The sequence below is a fragment of the Melopsittacus undulatus genome, chromosome 7 (assembly GCF_012275295.1).
Source record: "Melopsittacus undulatus isolate bMelUnd1 chromosome 7, bMelUnd1.mat.Z, whole genome shotgun sequence".
Classification (NCBI taxonomy): domain Eukaryota; kingdom Metazoa; phylum Chordata; class Aves; order Psittaciformes; family Psittaculidae; genus Melopsittacus; species Melopsittacus undulatus.
The window spans coordinates 43149265-43171895 of NC_047533.1; the positions used below are offsets into that span (position 1 = coordinate 43149265).

Below are 22631 nucleotides of genomic sequence, written 5' to 3' on the forward strand. Positions count from 1 at the left end.
AATGCTGCTGAAGGACAGTCTGTGCCCTGCTGGTCTGAAATGATACCGGGCAATGGGCCATGTAAGAGTAGGAGTTACAGGAAATAGAGTCACTTTAACAAACAAGTTTTGTCCCCCTTGAATCCAGAATGAAGGAAATACATTCTTGATAAAGTCATGCAAGTTGACCACTGACACTGCCTGAGTTTTACAGCATTTTGGTCCCTTTATGAGGAAAGTAATAGGGGAGAAAATTCCTCTTACAGAATGTAGCCAAGTGTTTCAATTCTTGTGTTAAAAGTTAGCTATAACAGTGACCAAGTAGTACAAACTAGACTGCTTCCTCAAATACTTGAAAAATTTAATTAGTTCTGGTTAATACTGGTGTCCGATATTTGCTCAAACATGATCTTTTTCTCCTTCCTAAACAAATGTAATAAATTCAAGATGAGATCATCAGCAGGCTGTAAGCTATTCACTACTAGAGGCTATATTTAATACATTAGTTTTTAATGCATCTCAGAGGGTTTTGTGGCATCCCACCGCCAAGAGAAATATATCCTAAAGGGTACTATAAAAGTTGTCTGTCCCACATATGCTGGGAGCCCAGCCTTTTCCATGTATGGTACTGTAAACAGAAGCTCTCTTCTAGGAATTCACTGTGCTGCGAGAGCGAGTTCCACACATTCCTCAAAAAGAACCTCATTCTGCACAGGAAGCCAAGAAGCACATACCATGCAACCATATGTGCGCACTTTGATCTTTGTAAACAAGTTAACGTCAGTTTAACTCCAGCTACAAAAAACTTTATGTGCTAAAAGACTTGCATACAATAGCAAGGCAAAAAATACTTTAACTGAATGGGATTGTGGCCTCCTTCCAAAGCAAAAGTAATTACAGAAACTCCTTTGAAGTCAACAATTCACATTTCACATTGCAATGTGTCTTGAGCACTTCAGGGGAAAAGAAAACCTTGCCTTTTATTTTCTCCAAATTACAGAATACTGGCTTGGGAATGTGGACGCTGACAGAATGACAAAGCAAGAGACCAGAAATCGGAACCTAAACCAGCACTAGTCAAGTCAAAGTTGCTTCAGCATCTTCAGATGTGGCAAATGTTGGCAAACTCCAGGATGCAAAGTAACTGTAATTCATCCTCTCTCCCTGTAGAGCATACAGGAAATGCACTGGCCTTCTCTACCTGCCAGCCTCACGCCAATGTCCCAGTACCCTTAGAAACCTCTGCTGTAGATGTCTACGTGACAATAACTGAAACAGTAACTTAAAAATCAAGCAAACACAAGTCTTTACGAAAAAAAACAGGAAGATCATCTGGAAGTTTATACTTCAATTTATTTGCGTCATGAAACATTTCAATTAAACAAAGTGGTGACATTTATTAGTAATCTTTTACTAAGTATCATTTGCATACATAATTTGTCAAAACATCCACATGAAAGCAAATATAAACTGACAGAGAAGCTGAATAACAGACCCTGTTCTTGCAATTATTATGTTACATAAACAATTTGGACTATGTATGGACTTTCATTCAGGACTGGAACTTTCGTTCAGGACTGGAACTTGTAAAGCATTTACTTCTATCCCAGAAGTTTGGAAAAACACAAATACATCCATAATAGAAACCAAAAGAAACAAATAGGCATACACATATGCACACACACAAGGACAAAGTCCTGGGACAATAAAGAAGGGAAGAATTTAATGCAGTGATAGCCAGCTTTTCAGTTTGAGGTAGGGTACACAAGAGTAGTGTATAGTTACCAAAGCTACTGATCCTTTGATTTGTTAGTGCATTATATATATATATATAGCATTATATATATGAGTGCATGTGCATTCAGTGATAAAGTACCATACCTTAGCTGATGCTCCCTCAGATTAGACAAAGCTTCCATTCCATGTAAATAGGAATATACGATCTCCAAATCCTACAAACATAAAGAAAGCATTATTAGGATTCTCAATTCAGTACAGGCTGTTCAAATAGTTTCTGCAGAGCATTCAGAGCTCTCCTAATAGGGGCAGCAGAAATATTTGAAATAACACATTTACAGGAGATTACAGACAAGTTGCAGGAATACTTTTGATTCTTCCTTGCAACCTGACATGGAGAAGAATGATGGCATGTCCACATCAGAAAATACAAACACAGAAACCTTTCTGCTTTTGCTGTCATTACATCCAGGAAACAAGCCTGGTCCAGAATTCCAGTGATATACTTTGCAACTACCACTGTCCTGCTTCTCAATGCCAACATACCCAAAAACCTTATTTCATAAAGCAAACTCATAGAGATTTGTCTTTTCATGTTCAGAAGGAAAGAAGTACAAAATAGTCTAACAAAATACCACATTTGCATAAACATTTATAAAATCGTATCCTCTTCAAATAGAAGGTAAACCACAAGCTTCGCCAAGAAGAAAAGCTGGCATGAACAGAAAATTCTTGGCATGAGATAATAAGAAAATCATAAAGACAACCCTAGTTACATGAAATATTACATTCAACCATTGCAAGCCTCCCAACATCCACCTCACAAAACAACATTAATAAAGACATGAAAACAACATCCAAGATTAAAACTTCCTAAGATGTGGCTATAGAAACACTAATGTCAGTCTAGAGGCTTTGCTAATGTTACAGAGCACTTAAGAGAAAACTTCAGTACAGCCCACAACTTCTAGAGTGATTTCACTTTTGCTTATGGATCTCATGCTGTTTCATCATCAGTTTTTTAAAACTTGCTGGTTAAGAGACAACATATTATCCTTAATTCACTGAAAATCAGAGTAGTGGCTTGCACCCAGTAGTCGATGCTGACAAAGCTGAGAATAAGCTAACACCACTCATTAACAATACCACTCTCATAACCTACTGTAAGATGATGTTTTCAAGTAATGGAATATATCAAAGCTATAAATTTATAAAAGATTTGGTCACTGGGAACTATTTGTATATATAAAATTGATCATGCAGTACAGAAATACTGTTTTCAGACACAACGAAACAATGCTAGATGTGGTATTTGGGCAAAAATGTTAGGAGTGGAGTCACACAGAGAACTTGAATTTAAGTAAGAAAAATAAAAATAAAATCTAGTTAAATACTGTGCTCGTTTAAATCATGATACAGATAGAAAAGATACCAGGAGTTACACTCAATGGTTAAGACTAAATAAGTGTCTTTCATTCAGTATTGAAAAGAACGTCTTTCACTCACACTGAAAAAAATGGAAATATTCAGTTTGAAAAAGTAGAAGAAAAGCATAAGCCAAAACACTGTTTTCACTTCTGTTCTGGTCCTTCTGTGCTCTTGCTCTCTAGAGGCTTTGGTCCTCCTGCGAGGAGCAAAGGACACATCAAGGATAAAAGTAATTACGCATGGTTTGGGATGGAGGGACCTTGCACATAGCAGGCTTTGAAGAGAAAAATACAGTAGTTGCTTGCCTTCTGCCCATGCACTCTACACAAAACACACACCCTTTTTTGTTAAATACTAATGAAAGCATGCTAAAGGACTCATCTGCCACAGTCAGTGACCTGCTCACTTGTCACACAGGCTGGGGGTGAGCAGAGGCTCCCAGGAGTAGCATCAGGGAAGATGCACCCCAACAGACCCCATGCACTGCTGCTGCTCACCAGACGTGTTGGACTGTGAGGCACAAGCCATCAGCTGCCATGGGAAGCTGGGCATGGATCACTGAGGATCAGATCTCTATAGCAGTAGATTATGTGGAAAAGAGTGGCCACAAGGTACTACTGTAATTAATTTCCAACAAGCAGACAGAAGACCAGGAGAGTAACCTTTTGCCATTAGCTTCCACTGCAGCTTTAGCTGCAACGAAGGATTCACACATGAATGAAGAACCATTAAGGATGCTGGCTTACAGGGATTCACAGAGCTAAAAGTGGAAGTGTGTCATAAAAGGCACCCATGAACATCTGGTTTCCAAAACCTAGTGACCAACCTCACAGATGTACAAAGCAATCAAGAACACAGGTTATGAGTGTTCTTCTAGAGAAATGCAGCTGCACTGACTCAAAACACGCAGGATGCATGAAATCACTGAAGGGAGTCATTCTCACCAGTTTCACAAGCAACTGGCAAGGTAACATTAGTAAACACTTCTTACAAAATAATCTTTATTCAGAATACAAGCATACTTGTCAAATACTGGCAAACACAACATTTCATAGGTGCCCACACCAGGAACTGCAGGTAGTGGAGATCCTTGGCTAAAATAAAAAAAAATTAAAAAAAATAATAAAAATATCTAAAAAATCTTTTAAAGAAAGAAATCCAGAAAGATCTAAAAAACCAGAAGGGAAAAAAACAACTGAAAAAACCCAAACCAAAGCACATCTTTGCCTCTGCTTCCATCAGGGTTACTGGCTGCAGCCACACAGGGAAGGTAAATTTGAAAACATCTTATCACAGAGAAAATTAAGGCGGGGGTTTTGATTTGCAAAAAAAAGCAGCAAGAAAACGGGAGTCCGGACAGTGGGGTCCTACCAAAACAAAATCATGATGACACTGCAGCTGCTGTGCACTGGCTGTTTTCTGAGAAGTGCTGCAGGCCGCTCTTCAAGCTGCGTCTTTCCACAGGGTGTCTAGCAGGAAACAGCGCCCCCTAGCAGCAGAAGTATGGCATTGAAATTTAAGTAACAACCAGCACTATTTCTTTCAATTAAATTCTCTGTAAGACTGCAATGTACAGAAAACTACAGTAAGAGTCAAAAGAGCTGAATATATTTCCATATATTGTCAGTAGATGATGCATACTTCTCGTCAGCCTGTAGCACTGAAGAGCAGGAAAGCGACTGACAAAAAGCAAACATAGTATCAAGTCATCATCATTAGGTCACCTCTGTTTTCCGTTTGTCTCAGGAAAACCTGTGCTTTGCTTAATTAACAAACACTCAATATCAAACATAAGCAGCTTTTTCAATTTCTTAATTACAAGTGAATTAACGGAATGGGAGAGTCCTCCCAAAATATTTGTGCCAAGTGGTGTAAAATCCTGAAGAGATTCCAAATGCTTGAAATGATGGTTTAATGAAAGCTAATTCACAAAAATAATACACACACACATAAAACTAAGGCGTGTAAACTATGACAGTTTGTTACTTTTGATATTCTATACACTTGACAAAAAGCTACAACCTTGAAATTCTCAGGAAAAGAAGTTTGCCTTTTGAGAAGGACATGGCCTGCCTCTGTGATTTATGCCAGCTAGCTGAGCTAATTCAACCGCAGTGTGACTTACACAAACATTTCTGCTAGCTCGTAGTGTTCTTGAAAGCTGCCTCCAACCAATACACCGAGTACATAAATGCATGCAGGTGACAGCAGCAGTTTGATGGCGGTTTGTACGCAACACATGGACTCAAATTGCCACAAGGTGGCAGACTGAGACATCAGAAGTTCAGAGAGCCATTCTTTAGTTTTTCCCTTTATTCTTTAAATACAACTTTATAATAGTTTATGAATGTCACGAAGAACAAAGCTAAACCTCACGCTACACCTGGTTAAATGTTCTGCTCCAGGAAGGACTATTTATACAAAAGCACACAGGAAGCACCAGCTTCTTGCTTTCTTGTTTTATCCAACCAGCAGAACTTAAAAACCAATAAATTTAACAAAAGCAACGCAAAGTAGCTGATATTGCTACAAGAATCAAGTTTTACACATAGGCTGTGGCAACAGATTAAAAAAACATCTCAATGGAAACTCCAGAACCAAAAATAAAATGCAAAGCACAAATTAGTGCAGGTTTCAAAGCATGTTTTCATTTAAATTAAGGCTAGAAGACTGAAATCTAATCTACGCTTAAATTTGTCCTGCAGCCAGAGTCGTATGCTTGGGTTGCTGTGTATGAAGCAGCCTGAAATTTGTTTAATTCACTGTTATTTCTTATTTGTTTCTGCGGTGTCAGCTGCCCCAGTTAAAAGTTTTGACCATACTTTGAAACAAAACGGAGAGACTCAAGTTTTAACAAAGCTCAGCTTCAGTTACAGCTGTAGAAACACATCGGTCTGCAACCTCACCTCTGCTCTCCACTCTAATAAAAATCTGTGCATGTTTATCCCCAGACATTTCTATCCATTTCATTTATGTTTCAAACGTATTTGGCAATGCCAGTTGCACAAACCAGACAAACACAAACCAGAATGTTGGTCCCAAATTCATACTAGCTTAATGAATTTTTTTTTTTTTTTTACTTTAAGAAACTGACAGAGATGTGAAAATTTACTTCTTTGGACTGAAATAGTTAAGCCTCTAAAAATCACAGACTTACACCAGTTTCAGTCCTGGTTTGCATTAAGGTGTGAAACTACAGGCCTAATTCAACTAGTCATCCTTGCCAGAGCTAAAAAGCAAAATGCTGAGCTGAGAAATTCATTGCTCTCTTAGAAAATTCACTCATTTCTGTGAAGTAGCAAAGAAGTAAAAAGAAGCTTTCATCTTATAATAGTACGGTGTATTATAAATCAAAGGGTAAAAATAAAATACAAGCTAATTCTTTAATTCACTGTCTTGGAGGACGAAAAAAAGGACCTTTTCAAAGCAGCTAATATTCACCTTAGGCACAAAAAGATCTGCCTGCTGAGTCTAAAGCAAGTTTTGAAAGGCTGATCTTTGGTAACTAACCCATTCTTTAAGTCCCCTGCAGCCACCCATCAGTGGCACAAGGCTGGGTGAAAAGGGGGTGCACAGCTGCTCCCCACCACACCTGGCAGCTCTAGACCCCAGCCCAAGCCCAGGTTTCACTGTTGTGAAAACAGGAGGTCCCACCCTGTCCCTCCCCGCTGCACCCCTGCCACCTCCCTGGCCTCAGGACAAATACTTGCTCACAGGGACCAAACTTCAAGCCTCTGTTGGCAACATCTGACCCAAGAGGTCCAGCATCAGGGTCATGGAGACAACAGCTCATGCAATGGGGAGAAGGTGGGACCTTAAAGTCCTTGATGGGTTTAAACAGACCGTGAAACTGCTGGCAGGAAGGGAGACATTTGTCATTTCTATATTGCTGACTAAACAGTTATTTAGCTCCAAGTGAAACCTCCCTTTTCTCTTCGAGTATTTTAATGTTTTTTTGCCCCAAATCATAACATACTAAGAACAACAATGGCAATTTTTTCTTCCTAGTGAGCAATGAAGCCACAATTCAAACCCAGGCTGCTGAAGTCCTGCCTCTCTTTCCTTGTGGCCGCAGCATCCTGTCTTTTAAAACTCTTTTCTTCTCATATCCAGCAACTGAAATAATTTGACTCTCAGCCACTTAGGAAGCTGTACCAAGCATTTATATTTTATTTTTTTTACCCACTAGCATTGATTTAGCACCTGCCCATCTGGCTGCCTGTATAGCTCACTGAGGCCAAAGCAATGCCCGCATCGCCAAAAGAAACAGACTGGACTACAGCAACATCAATCTCATCTGGCTTAAAAAGAAATTTCTGTGTCCACAGAAGAGCTGTGCCTGCTCCCGAGTATGTTTGTTCACATCTGATTCACACTAATATGCCAGGCTGTCATCAACAGCAATTCTGGAGACATACAAGTTATTGCCTTCAGAGACAGCAACCTCCAAAGGAAAGGCAAGGCAGGCAAGGAGGGGAAGCTATGTCAGTTATACCAGTCAGACCTATCTCCCAAGGCAATACCTTACCCTAAGGGTGAGCTCTCATCTTGTAAATATTAACCTGCAAAAGGACAGCAGCAAAACCACAAAAACTGACTTGGACTGTGACAAAAAAAATCCAGTATTGCAGATACCAAACTCCCGCCATGCACACATGAAGTGTTCATCTTCACCTCCAGTTTCCCAGCACTGAGAAAACAATAATAAAACACACTCACAGCTGCTGTGTAGGAGCATGCCCAGGTATGTGTGGACTTATCAGTGAGCCATACCAAGACTAATTTGTTGAAGAGATTAAAATGAAGTACTTGTCATGTACTACAAATTTTTGACATTCTTTTTCTCGCATCAGGACCTTCATATTCAGGTGGAGGGTGCTGCCACACAGGAATCCTGCCAGAATCCAACTTATTAACATTATAATTTAAGATTAATTATTCTTTCTACCTTTGCTGTAAGCTACCACAACATTTTCCAGCAAGCCATTCTTAGTAGTTTACATACAGACCTGTGGCTTAACAACACTAAGGCAATGTTATAGTAAACTATTTATTGACTCAGTGCTGAACTGGCAGCTACACAGATATAAATGAAATATTTAAGCATGTGAAATTACATGTCAAATGACCCAAACTGGCACTTCTATGAATGCAATCCCATGGGCAATACTTTAAGGATGAATACAGATTATGTAATATACTTTTATAAATTTACCTGAAACAACTATTTCCTTTAAACCAGCGTATCTTGTAGCATATAAAAACTGTAAGCTATCAAAGACTAGAAGTTCATTCCAGAACACAGAAAACACTCCCAATTCTTAATACATTCAGTTTCTAAGCATAGTCTAAGGTGTAAAGCTAGGTCTGTCAGTTTTGCATACTAACAATTAGCATTTCCTTTAGCCAAGCTTGGCATTTTTTAGAAATGACAGAAAACTTGTAGAATCAACCCTTTTCAGTGATCTCGCAGAAGGGTTGAAAAAGTTCCTATCCTGTTCATCAACCACACTTAGCAATTTCAGATCAAATTTGCCCTTCTCTACTGCTGTGGGACTCCTGTTTTCCTGCCAAGGGGAAGCCAGACCTACTCAGTCACCACCCATGCCAATACAGCCCTCCCCTTCCCAAGGAGAAGCACCATCAGCTCCCAGACAAGCTGCAAGCCTGGAAACTCAAAATTCATGACACAGATTCAAGGGGACTCAGCTCAGCAGGGTTGCTCTGATAGGCACCATCTATCACACCACATTGCCATTATCATTGCTTCCTTTTGCCTGGCACAGGAAAAATGTAAGAAGTGAAGGGGTGGGAAGCAGTAATGAGTACTGTTGGAGACAGGTAGAGAGCAAGGCCAGGTACATGAGTAGGAAGACAGCTACTGTAGTAGAGCTATCCCCAGTTTGCCATCCACTAGCCTAGTCTACCTTTCCATAAACTTCCTGTTCGAGGCTTGGCTTACCTCAAAAACACAGCTCTCCATGAAGATGATGAGACAATTTGGAACTGAGGAGTTTCTAAAAACAAATACCTTCTTACTCATACTCCAAACAGCTGACTAAGATTTTATTAAAGACAATTTTTGAACTTAAAGGCCTGTTCAAGCCCTCAAACGCCAAACTGGTTACCTTAACTTCAGCCAAATGTATCAGTGGCCACTAAGGTTCTGAAAAAAATTACCATCTTAAACCTGTATGAATTTGTCTTGACTAACATACATTATATTTCAGGAAATTCATGACAAAACATTACAGCAACCAAGCATTTAGTTGTTTGGGAATCAGCCTTCATCAGAAGGGGAATTTACAGGTTACCAAACCAACTCAAGTCTTCCATCTTCTGCTTCAGCTTGTATCGATCTTGTTAAGACTTGCTGACACACAAAAATCATTATTTTTAGTTCCACTGTGGGGAAGATAGGGACATTCGTGCTGGGCTATGGGTGGAATTTTAAAACTTCATTAGAAACAGGAGGAACAAGCAATTTTAGTCTGGAACTGAAATATCTGCACATGAAGGTAATCATCAACTCCAAAACCTTGTAAAGAAAAAGGAGAAATCCCATTTTCCTGGTTTGTCTCAGTACAAACAAAAATCTGCTTCTCCAAAGACTTCAACTGCATTACTGCCTCAAAGTCAGAGCCTGGAGAAAAAAAAAAAGCCTCCCTCAAAAGAAAATTACATTTTACATCCACATTACATGTTTATTTTTGCATTTTAGATTCTTTTTCTAATTGAAAGTGGGCTAAAAACCTCTATTTCCTTGTAATGCCTCACAGATTCACCTGTAATAATATAAACAGGCTTTGGTTTTCAGTCTTGTCAGGAGAACCTGCTCAAATGTATAAAAATGAGTGGTACGGTTTAATGACCCACCCACACTAACAGACTTTTAACACTGGCTCAAGATTAGTACAATTGATCCAACATATCCTGCTGGTCATAAAGCTTTTAGCTGAATAAAGTAAAGAAATTAAGACATTCATGACTGTAATCATCCCATAAGATGGGGATAAACCTGGAAACGATAGATGGGAAATTAAAGCCTGCCATCTTGTAGAAGTCAGTGAACAAACTAATGAGCATAGGAAATTACAGGGTAGTGCCAGGCATTTCTTTTCTGCTTTCCAGACTCCCAGAAGTCAGACAATTAAATGCTTAACACAAAAAACCCAAGTTCTGTAGTAAAAAATCCAAAAGATGTTCGCATATCCAAATGCAAACAAAACGGTTTCACTACAAAAGATCTCTCCTACTGACTGCAGAGTCCATAATTATGAAAGGCACTTAAGTTACCCACCATTAAAAATACGTAATTGCCTTTTCAATATTTATAGCCAACAGTTGGAAGCTTGTATTAAATCTGTTCTACCCATTTTCACATTCATTTCGCAAACATTCACATCTTTTGTTGCAGTTATGCCAGTTTCTAGGGCTTTTCCTTGTCTGAGTTTTCTTTTGTAATTCTGAGTCTTGAATTGTTTTGAGGCAGTGTGTTATTTTTCCCATGTTTTCCACTAGCTATATGAAATAAGACTCAATATTCTACTATATAAAAATCAGTCTTGCGCTAACAAATATATCAGTTACTAAATACAGTGGGACTTATTTTTAAACAACTGCATGTAGCAGAGATGAGTTTTATGTAAATTTATCCAAATACAGAGGACCATAATGACTGGCAGCTTTTAAATAACAAAATTTGTTTGAAATAAATAAATAAATTGGAAACAATGAACCAAACAGGGAAAATAAAGTGACACACAAACCACTTTAAAGGGCCTCAGCCTGGAGAACATCAGCAAGAGCAACCAGGCTGGCAAGGAGACCACAGTGTATCAGGTAGGGCTGCCTACTAAAAATAGGTTTAGCAGTTAGCTGTGCTTGGGGGATTCCCCAAGAGCTGTCAGAGCAAGATTAAGATATGACAACTCTCAGATACTTTTGCTGGGGGTGAGGTTTTTAAAGTGCTTCATTAGTCTACAGGTTTTAAAGCAGCCAGGGTTAATACCCATAATACCAGTTTAAGCACAAGGACTGTAGTCCACACAATCTAGGTAGGCATAACTAAGCCAGCCAAATTGCCATGAAGGAAGTACATCACTCTAGACTTGGCCTAAATTAAATCTTCATACAATTTTTCTTATAGTGGGCAAGAGCAATCTATTGTCTGAAAAAAAAAATTCATTTCTGGAATGCCTAGATCCCGGTACTTCAAAATCATAGCTAAGTAGTAACCACAGCTTCAAGTATTCCTTCTTCAAATGCATGATTTGGACTAGACTGGTCAAGGGCTATTGGACTGGAAATAGACTATTTGGACTAAAGGGTTGGATTAGACCTTAGAGGTCCCTTACAACCCTAACAAGTCTGTGATTATTAAAAAATTCCCAATGATACATGTTTTGTAGTATACTGACTGGTATTCACAGCATACCAGATTTCTTAAATGTGGCAGGTATTCCCAATCACAAGCAAATAAGTCACTGTGAGATTAAAGAGCTGTCTTTTGTCAACTAATCTTCAGTAACTGCTCATATGGACAATTTAAGTTTCCACTGCAAAGAAACTTAGTGAATTTCGCAATGGGCTAAGGCAGCAGTGTTGTTCAGTTGATGAAGGGGTATCCCAGTAAGCCACCACTGCATGATCACCTGTGTCCATCTGTCTGCACCTGACAGCTGCTCACATTTCATCTGACTTTTCAGACATACTGGCATTTTACCTTGCTGTTAAAACAAGACCTTGGAATAGACCTCCTTGTGCCACCGGGACCAAGTAGCTGAGCAATGAACAGGGGGGATAAGCACTGTCCCAAGTGCTGAATGTCATCACACTCCACCCTCTGCTCACTACATTTTCCCCTTGTCCAGAAAAAAAAAAAAAAAAAAACCAACACAAAAAAAAGAAAACAACCCAGACGTGCAAACCTCACGCTCTGTTTGAGAATAATCAGTTCCCAAGCACAATTCAATCCCAACCCAGCCAGCCACATGCTCATACCCAGAATCATGAGAGCATTACAGCTACCTCCAGTTTGCAAACTGGAGTCTTCCAGAAGCACCCAATGCAGGGGAGACTCTGACCACCCACCTCCAGAGGTTACTTGTTGCAAATGACCACCACCAACCCAGGGTTGAGCCGGTGACCAGGCTCCTGCAGCTCACTGGCTTATTACCATGACAGTTTGTATCCAGACACAAAAGGAACCAGCACGCGCCTGCCAGCATTTGAAACAGAAATATCTCAGTAGTACTATAATCAACAGAAAATACAGTGAGTTATTTTCTGTGGCTGGCTTACAACCATTTTCTATTGCTGGCTTACAGCCAACCAAAGCAAAAACACAAAACAAAACAAAAATAAGTTTGCCTTTCCAACCACTGAGGCAACAGCGGGTATTTGCTGAAGTAAAACTGCACTGTTCCTTTTTGCTTTAGACAGTGTTGGTTTAGATTAAGAAAAACCGTGTTGCTCAATTTCTTTATCAATTAAAGAAAAAAAAGCTGATATAATAAAAGCATGGGGAGGGCAGGAATTATACTACAACTAATTTCAAAGGTTTATACCCTGATATACATCTTTTATATTTATGTGTTTGAATAAAGTATTAAGATTCATTTAGGCAGACACAGCTTTCCTAACATTCAAACACACAACTCTTCTTAGGTCAGCTCACACTTGAAACAAAAGCTTTGTCATTTGATTTCATGTTTTAAAAGATACTAGCAAAAAAATCACTTAAAAAAAGAGTTAGAGATATAGCACTGAATTCCGTGTGCATAATAAAATACATACCTTTGGTTTCCTAACACGAGTATTTTGGTCCAGATCTTAACAATCATTATTTACAAACTTTTAAACTCAGCCTTAATGTGGAAAAGTTCACAGGTTGTTTTGCAAACTTATTTAGAGCATATGAGAGCCACCAATCTACCAAATCTTAACAAGATACTGCTTATCAACTGATGAGCAATCAACACTTGCTCTTGAACACGGAACGCATGCCTTCACAGCAATTTAAAATCATGTGTTTGAACTCTAAACTTGGACATTAAAAGCATGCACATTCCTTGTTAGAGATTACCGCTTATCTCCCGAGTTAGTAATTTACTGCTGAGTCTGGTGATTCACTTTTAACACTAAAAGTGACTCCAAAAAGAGCTCAGTAAAAGCACAGCACTGAAATATCACACCCTTCCCCAAAGCACTCTGATTGACAATAGGTGTGATCTGTCCCCATCAGAGTCCCAACAAAAGCCCTTGCAATGCTATTAGAAACCCAACTGTAAACAGGATTGAGCACCACATCAGTATCTAAGCATTCCTAACATCATACTAAGAAATATGACCAACATTAATTACCTGCTTACACAGACCCAAAACATCCTAAAACATGGAAAAGGCACAAAGACGTTTCCACTCCTTGTCCTGAGCCTGACACAAGAACATAAGAATGACATGCATGATTTCAAACAGCAGCAAATATTTCCCATAGATACACTGGCTTTGGATGATGCTGGATGACAAGAAATGAGAGACCTGTGGAGAAGCACTGCAGATGCACTCTTGGAAGGTCTCCAGGAGCCAAGTGGTAGCCTGGGGACTTATTCCAGAAGCCATGTGCATGGACTTGCAGCTGTAGCATGCTCACCATGAGCTCTGGGCACAGAGAAAGATGGATTATTAGTGATAGTGTGACTAAAAGCAGAGAACTCCTACAAAGGCTGGGCATGGTGACTGAGATAAATCGGCTCCCAGGCTGCAAAGGGCTGGGAAGGAAAGTCAGAAGGACACCACGCCCGTGGCACAAGGAACCTAGATCCAGACAACCTTGTTATTAGCTTTGGCCTCCACTGGCCTTCTGCTGGTACCAGTAGAGCTAATTACTGTTTCTGCTCTCCAACCCCGATGGGAAGGACTCATTAAGTGAGGGAGCTTGACAATACCCACCATAGTCGCATTACATGTAGACACTTTCTTCTCTGCTGCCAAAATAAGCAACAGAAACCCTGGTGAGGTGCAGAAGGTAGATCTACAGGAAAATCGTCCCAGAAAAAATATGGCTGGATCAAAACTAGCACTGTGGAAGCCCAAGGTGTCTGCATCCTGTTCACTGCCCCCAGGTCTAGAAACATAGTTCAGGAGTTACTCACATGGTTCGTGCATCATGACAAGCTTTCCTCAAAGCACGCCTGCTGCCTCCAGACAGTGCTGTGTCTCAACTAAAGCATCTAGTGGGACCTGGCTTCTCTTTGAAAGACCATCACAGCACGTGTAATCCAGATAACAACCGACAGAGAAGCCTGTAAGCATTGAGACCTCAAGCAAACAACATCCTGAGTTACACTTGACACAGATTATTATTTCTAGTGTCCAACATATCAAAGGATGGTTTTGTCTGTCAGATTTTGTCTGTTTAACCTGCAGGTAGTTAGTAGTCTCAGGTAAATTGCCCAGATCAAGAAAAAGTAGTCAGACTGTAAACTTTTCATCCACGATGAGGGATACAACTACAGTGCTTTCAGGTTACAAAGTCATTGCTTCTATGTGCAGAACCCACACATCACATCCAAGGGCTTCTGACAAAAAAAAATCAAAACGACAACAACAAAAAAAGGCTTCTACCTTATCACATTAGCTCCTTCACCTTCCCTCCTTCACCAGTATTTTTAACCCATTTCACCAGTTCTATTTTTTCAGAAAGATCTGAGGCTTTTTGCTTCTTTACGAACCTAGCAATTGCTGTGGACTGGCAAATGCATCTACCATTTCCCTTTTTCCTCATCTGTAATTCAAAGAAATTGATTAGATTTCTATTACATCCCCTTCTGTAGTTTCATTAATACGAACATTTAGCCACCATGGGAAGATACATGTTTGATGGCCAGCACAAAAATGAATTAGAGGTATCAAAGCAGCTGCTACAGGGCCAACAGCCCTAAAAAACTACCAGGGGAGGAAAGAACTTGTCACCTCTCTTGGCAGTCTCAGATGCTAGAAAAAGACTGAATGAATGCAGCAGCGGCTCCAAGACCCCACACATTTTATGGCCAGCCAAATCCTGCAAAATCTGGTAAAAGTTCTATGTAGGTTCCAGCTGCACTTTCAACTAAAGCTTTTTGGCAATCATGAATGTATGGGAAGCAGCCAGAAGCTCTAGAACAAGCACTTCAGCTGAATGTATCTATGAAAAATAATCAGCAATACAAGCATTTTCTTCAAAGTTTTGTATATGGTTTATGGCTGTTCTCAAATAGGAGATCCCACAGCCTCCTTCCCTTCTTCACTCTGAGTGCAGAACACCAAGACTGCACTGCTTATCCTTGTTATTTATTCTCCCACAACTGAACGGACTAGAATCAAAGCCAGATTTGGCTGTGGATCGCTGTCACAAGCAACAGATTTCAGCAATCCGCAGTTCACATAACACCTTGACTTCATTTTGGCCAAATCCTAATTGCTTGCTTCCATTTAGTACATTCAGTGGCCCAAAATTTGCCTTGAAAATGCATACCTTTTGGGGGAACCTGCATTCTAGTGCCCTGCTAAATTGGAATTCCGCCCTGGAAGACTGGGAAGGCCTTTCTGCAACTTCCCAGAGACTGCTTTAGGATCACAAGCTATGTACTGATACAGCACATGTACTATGTGCTCCCTTCCTGCCAGCTCTGCTCGGGTGGGTACTGTACAGATGAAAGACCACACTGATAAGACAGAGGCAGTTGCTCCTCAAGTTTCCACAGCAAGTCTTGCCAGAGGAGATTCTCCAACCTTACAGTCATGATTTAGCTCACTCTGCAGCTGTCTCACCCAGGGGTCAACTCTGCACTTGCACTCCCCCTTGGTTTGGTTGTGGGTTTTTTTGGAACACTTATGAATGAATTTAAAAGTCAAGAACAGCAAATGCTTTGTTTTGTTGGGGTTTTCTTGGTGTTTTATTGTTTTGAGTGTTTTTTGTTTGCTTTTCTTTGTTGTTGTTTGGTTTGTTTGTTAAGCATTTTCATTTTATAATATAAAAAATCATGAATTTCTACCCAAATTACCTGAAATTACACAGCAGTTTCCTTCCAAAGGGTATCTTTATTTTCTTTCCAATGGCATGTGAAAAAAGTCTAAGCTCGAGATTGAATGCAAGAACACATACTCTCCGAAATGATTAACTTGCACTGCAAACTTACAGAAGGTACAAGCTGAGTAAGAAGTAAGGGTTTGGATATTAGAGGTTAGCCATTTACTAGATTAAGGTTCAAGTCACATACAGTGCACATAGGGGCCACAGCTGGCCACAAAAGTATATGCAAAGACTATTTGCCCTTCAGTGAACTAGCTGATAACTCCAGGTAGTTTAGGGTCAACAGCATGTCCTTAACTGTACCATGGGGACGGTGGGGGTATCAGGCATTTGCAGGAATAGTCACAACAATGAGGGTGCAAGGAGACAACACTATGCTCAGGCTATTGCAAGGAAATCTACAGTTAACTCTGTACTGTGCTATCTCATAGAGCTTCTGGAATTACTTTTAACATAGTAAGTGCTTTGAGAATTAATGATACAATTTTCATATTTTAAACAGTGGAATAAAGGGTTTTTTTTTCAGCAGCAATGTTGTATAATACATCCTTAAACATTTCTTCTTATTAGGCTTCGACTCTAGCTGAGCATCTTGTGGCATCGGTATGGTCTCATTTGGTAACTACTGGATTTTATGAAAGGCCAACCAGTCTTACTTGTGCTGCAAATTAACTGGAATTTCCAAGGGACAGGGGAAGGGGAACAAATACTGTATTCAACACTGATCCAGGGACATACCTGAAGGAGAAAGCTTCAGTTCCAACAATAAACTAATCAAATTGCAGCAGACCTGATTTCACAGACGCTTTTAAAAAGTTACTTAGCATTTTCTTTTTCATTCAATTAAACCTAAGAAGTCTTTAAAAAAAAATCATTTTACAGAAGTAATTTCATTGGAGTTATAAAACAAAACCTGGTTTTAAGCTTGATTCTATACTGTGGCAGAAAAAAATCAGCAGTATGCTAACAGCTTTACAGGAACTGATTAAACTTGCAAGCTCGATCAAAAAAAAACCGTGAAAGAATTAAAAGAAAGGAGATAGCAACAGCTAAGATGGACACATAAGCCTTGTTTTTCAAAGGTACATATCAAACAAGTGAGTCAAGGGCACCATCTTTTATTTCAATACATTTATTCTTTTATTTGAAGAAAAAGAGTTTTGCACACAACCTGCATCTCAATTTTTGTCACTTTTGAGCCTGCTAGCTAGTTTTAAACATATTTTATAATATGAAAGATTTGTAACAGGAAGGGAAGAAAACAAGAAACACAAACTGGAAGCAATGAGCTGAAGTACTTGGAAGCACACAGAAGGCACAACTTGGGAACATCAAACACTTGAAAACACAAATATTTACACATATTCTTATGCTCACAGAATATCTTCTTTTTAAAAATTAAAAAACCTGTCAAGTGCTTCATACCAACACAAGTGACCTGAAACAAACGTTCAGCTTTTCCAGGCTTTCTACATTAAAGTTAATATTTAATACTGAGTTTCCCTTAGCTCTGTTATTAAAAGTGAGTTCTATGTAAGCAAATCAGAGCACTCTACTCACTTTCAAGTTATAAAATACGCTTTTATAATCAGTTACAAATAAAAGGTGACATCAAGAAAAAAGGAGTTTTATTAGTTTTTAACTAAACACAGCTTACCCAAATTTTTAGACCTTGTAAAAAAGCAACTCTTAGATCTCTGATAGGTAACATTTTGCCCAACAAGGAAAAAAATAGCCCAAGCTTTCACTCTTGGCTCTCATGGAGAGAGCTGGCAGAGGGCTCAGGGAGTGAGCTGGAGAAGCTTGAGCATTTGGCAATGGAAGACTAAGAAGTCAATATCTGGCTGTGTGACAAGACAATTTTCTGGCTGTAATCTCATTCTCTTAAGCAAATTAAAACAAAGGAAAAAAATGCTCTTATTGCCCTTCTGGCTAAAGGCATTTCATTCACTTGAAGAGCCTGCTCTTTGAGTGCTTAATATGACTATTACCATGAATAAGTTTTATTTCTGATCTCAAGCCAGCAGAAGAAAGTTTAAGAACGCACTCACAATGCTGAGATGGTTCCCATTAAGTCCAGGTTGACTTCTAGAGTTTGCTTTGTTGGCAAGTTTGGGCTTTACTAAAATCAACAGCATACACTGCATACAGAAAAAAGGTTATGGGTAGACTGTTTGCCCAAAGAATGCAGAAATCCTGACCAAGCAGCATGATGTAAAACAAAGGAACCCTGTATCCACTATTCACTTGATACTAAAAAGCACCCTAAAATAGTTGGAAGCAACAGTAAAATGTTCAAAATTAAGTAATTGGAAGCAATATACTGAAAGAGACTTGCAGAAAACATACACAAGATTTCTTCACCAGAAATATTCCACTGCCTCTTAGTACCTGGCTCCAATGACAACATTTTTCTCCGGAATGTTCTATCAATAAAAGGCATGAGGAGGCAAATCAAACAAGATCTTTTGATAAGTACACATTTTTCAGCAAGAAGTGACACCATGTGCTTGTCCAAAGACCTCTATGCCATTCAAGAAGAATCACACTACTGCAGAATACATTTTGCCCTTGATTTAGCCTGGCAGTAGTTCACAGTTTACAAACACCCATAGAGAAGTATCAGAAGGTGTAATAAAGTACCTGCACTGTTTAAAAGTCTACTTTTTTTCTTTTAACATCTTCTACATGAACACATCAACACCAAATCCCACAATTTATATGGCTCTAGAAGGTACTGTTTCAGGACAGCATCTTGCTAAAGCTACTTAAATATTTATAAGCTTTTTATGCAACACGAAAAGCAAAAGTAACCAAATAACTTCTTACTGCTAATACAGTGGTTATCTCCACTGTTTCCTATTTCACCATTAGAAGCCTGGGGAAAACAGTAACTGTTTTGAGACTAAGCACAAAGATGTCCCAATTATTAGAAATCCCTCAACAAACCTAAGCACCAGAGGAAGATTAATACAGTCACAAGACCCAGAGATTAATCTATTTACCAAAGACCCCATGCAGCAAAGCAGTCTAATACTAAAAGACTACTGAAGCTAGATTTTCAACAAGATAAGAAGGGTCAAGAGACCTAAACAATGCAAAACACCTCCCTAATAATGGCTTATTCTAAAAATAAAAATATGTTCCAGAGGAAAAAGATACTCTCTTGCTCACTTATAATAATAATAATAATTAAAAAAAAAAAAACTCATTTAAAAAAAGCCCAAACTCTCTCAATGGGCTAAATCGAGAGCCAAACTTACTATAAACACATTATAATATAAGCCAAGTAACAAGCCAACCAGAAAAATATGATGTTTGTTTTTCATTGCCTTTAAAATTCAGTAATGGATTAAAAAAAATAAACCCTTACCCAACTTCCCTACCACTCCTGCCCCCCCACAAATCCCCTATTTTGGAACAGCATATTGTTTCAAATCAGTAAACTAAAGCAAAATATTAACAGAAAAAGAAAAAGAAAAAGAAGGAAAGAAAGAAAGAAAGAAAGAAAACAAACCTCTAATTGTAAAAACATTATCTATTCAGAATATTCTACTATTCAGATATAGAATTCTCTCCAAAATCTATTATAACCACTTCATAAGGAAAGAAAAACAACCAGTGTTAGAACATTAACTTTTTATTAAGCTCAAGGAAAAAAAATCTGATTGGCTCAAGCTAGCTGAAGCAAAAGGCAGCTCTGAGGTACCCTGACTTGATGGCCACCTGCAAGTAAACATCACACGTCATATTTCCAAATCCCAGCTCAACAGAAGGCAGTACAGTGAAATTTAATAATGCAAAATCTGGAACAAGACAATAGAAATTTCAGGGGCTATTGGAGCCTTCCTTCTTTTTCTTGTCGATCAGTAAAAAACAAACATTCAGTCAGTTTACCCATAGGATTCAGGAAATCACTGGATCACTGACACCAAGACCAGATAGCTTTCAAAAGATGCATTTCACTGTAAGTCACAGGTATGATACAGAAGACACCCAGAGGAGCTCCTGTATGTTGACTGATCTTAACACGTACTTAATTATTTAGTCAAAGGCTTCTACTTGCACAAATTTTAAATGTACGGTCTTAAGAAAAAGAGTACATCACATGAAAGACTTTAAACCAACCTAGCACTGTTATCAATTGAGCCTGCACTGAAAAACAAATGCTCACTCTTAATACTCCTGTCATCTCATATTTTCCATTTAGCAATTATTATTTTTTTATTTACACAGCATGAACTAGACAGGAAGCACCACACAGCTCCTAAGAGCACTCGCTACACAAGGCACAACGAGAGCATACGCTGCACTGAGCTGTATTCTGTGCTTCGCAGGCTGTGGTCTTTAAACTGACACCACTGAACACCTGACTGAAACAGAATGGGGATAGAGATCGTGGGTGCTCATCCACAGACTTTCAGGGACCTGTAACGAAGCTGGAGATGCTCTCCTAAACCTGGGAGAGCACTCCCACGAAGGCAGAAATCCTTCCTTCCTTCTAGGGCATCCAACAGAGAGGAAAAACAAGAGAATGACAACAGAGGGATTAGCAACCTATTACAGCTCCCAAATTCCATGCTCCAGTTTCAGAGGCCAGCCAGCTGGTCACAGATCCCAGAGGGGCATTTCCTAGAGATAACTGTACCACCAGACAGTGCATCCCGCTCCCTGGAGCGTCCTCAGCAATCCCCTGCCCCAGTGACCCGGTGAAGACAGTGCAAAGTACCTGCTGATAGACCACACAGCACATCACGGCACCCCCAGGCAGATAATGCGCCTGAGGGGAGTGTGCAAGTATAAAGGTTTCAGTGGTGGAGGAGGAGTATAACAGGGCAGGGACATTTCCCTACATACCAAACTAATGTTCAGCCCTCAGTCATCAGAAATTGGAGGCATGTGGAAATAGATCTTTGTAATGTCGCCAAACACTAAATGCAATACAAGAATCCAAGAGTAAACTCAAGGCTATACTATAGCTTAAATTGTCAGCACTGGTAACTTCTACTTTTACACCATATCTAACACAAATTTAAGAACAAGTTGTACCAGCCACATACTCTCTTCCTTTTAGTGTTAAATAATTATCTTTAATAATGCTTTTATAGTTGGCCTTTGTTTTCTCACAGTCTCATTAACCTGGTGATTTGAAAACAATAGAACTTCTTGCATGGGAAGACAGAGGATGCAGCTGCTTCCATGTATAAATAAGATGTTGTTGTATCAGAGGTGAATGCTATTGTTTTAGCAGTCCATTGGTTACATGAGAAGATTAGAAGTAAGGGTGAAGGTGTAATATTTTTCCCCCTCTCTCTGAATTGAGAGGACCACTATCTTAAAAAAGTACCAAAAAGGTGAACAGATGAGAAATACAACAGTGTATGCGAGTCACCTCCATGCACTCTAGCTTCTTGACACATGACAAACCCAAACAGTAATGACAGAAACCACTAAACAGTGGAACTGGTTCTGTATTTTAACATTCATTTATCAGATTATGGAGCTGTCATACTATGCACAACCAACAATACTTTAAAACACCTCTAGGAGACAAAAAAAAAGTAAATCTGAGCTTTCATTAAGATTTTTTTTAGCCAGAAGGTCTATCAGTACATATTTAGTTGTGTTTTAATCATACCTCTGATTTTCAAGGAGGACATACAAACAAAATAGTACAAAAGCCTGTATTACCAGCTGACAGAAGACAGGAGTACACTTTATTAGGAACAGAGTTTGGGAAGCATTTAACATATATAGCACTCCAAAGGAATCAGTAGATACCCAGTACTTTGAGCTCACCCATCAGTGACCAAAATAACATGGGAGACTTGAGTAAGGGAAGATGAGGAAATGCAAGTGCCTTCAGCACTGGTTTGTGAACCTGCATCTCAAGGAGACAAAGATGGACCCCAGTGTCACAAGGAGCAGGGCATCCGCAAAAAAGGAAAGGAAAAGGAGGAAGCTGCTACAGAAACCTACATCAGATACTAAAACTTCACTGATCCATGTCTAAGATTTCCTCTCTGATGTACTTTTTCTCCTGATGACACCAATTACATTAAGTTATACCATTTGCTAATCCAAATTAGCACTATTATCAGTTAAACTACATTAGAAATACTTAGATACTTCATCAGGACGTTTAGTTCATTAAAGTATAATTTAAGTTTTCCTTGAGAAAGTGTATTAAGACAACATTATTGCAATGGCTACACAGTAAGTCCACTACTGGAACCCAGCTGCTCCATGTGATACTCAGCAGCTCTTGGTGGCAGAAGACTGTTCTGCTGTGGGAGAAGAGTATGTTTTCCTTCTCCAAAGACTCTCAGGTGCCAAGGTGTCTTGTAGCCCTCTTTCCCCACCAGCTCCTATCAGCCAGGTTACTACAGAAGGGGTGCCCCTCGAGCCTACA

At 39.3% G+C, this 22631-nt stretch overlaps 1 protein-coding gene across 2 annotated transcripts in view; it reads right to left on the reverse strand.

Moving 5' to 3' along the window:
- RAPGEF2 (Rap guanine nucleotide exchange factor 2) overlaps window positions 1-22631 on the reverse strand; it is a 185207-nt gene that overhangs the window by 127351 nt on the left and 35225 nt on the right. For both annotated transcript variants that reach the window (XM_034064593.1, XM_034064592.1), the window contains exon 2: window positions 1861-1931. In XM_034064593.1, coding sequence (XP_033920484.1) covers window positions 1861-1931 — 71 coding nt within the window. The remainder of the gene's footprint in view (window positions 1-1860; window positions 1932-22631) is intronic.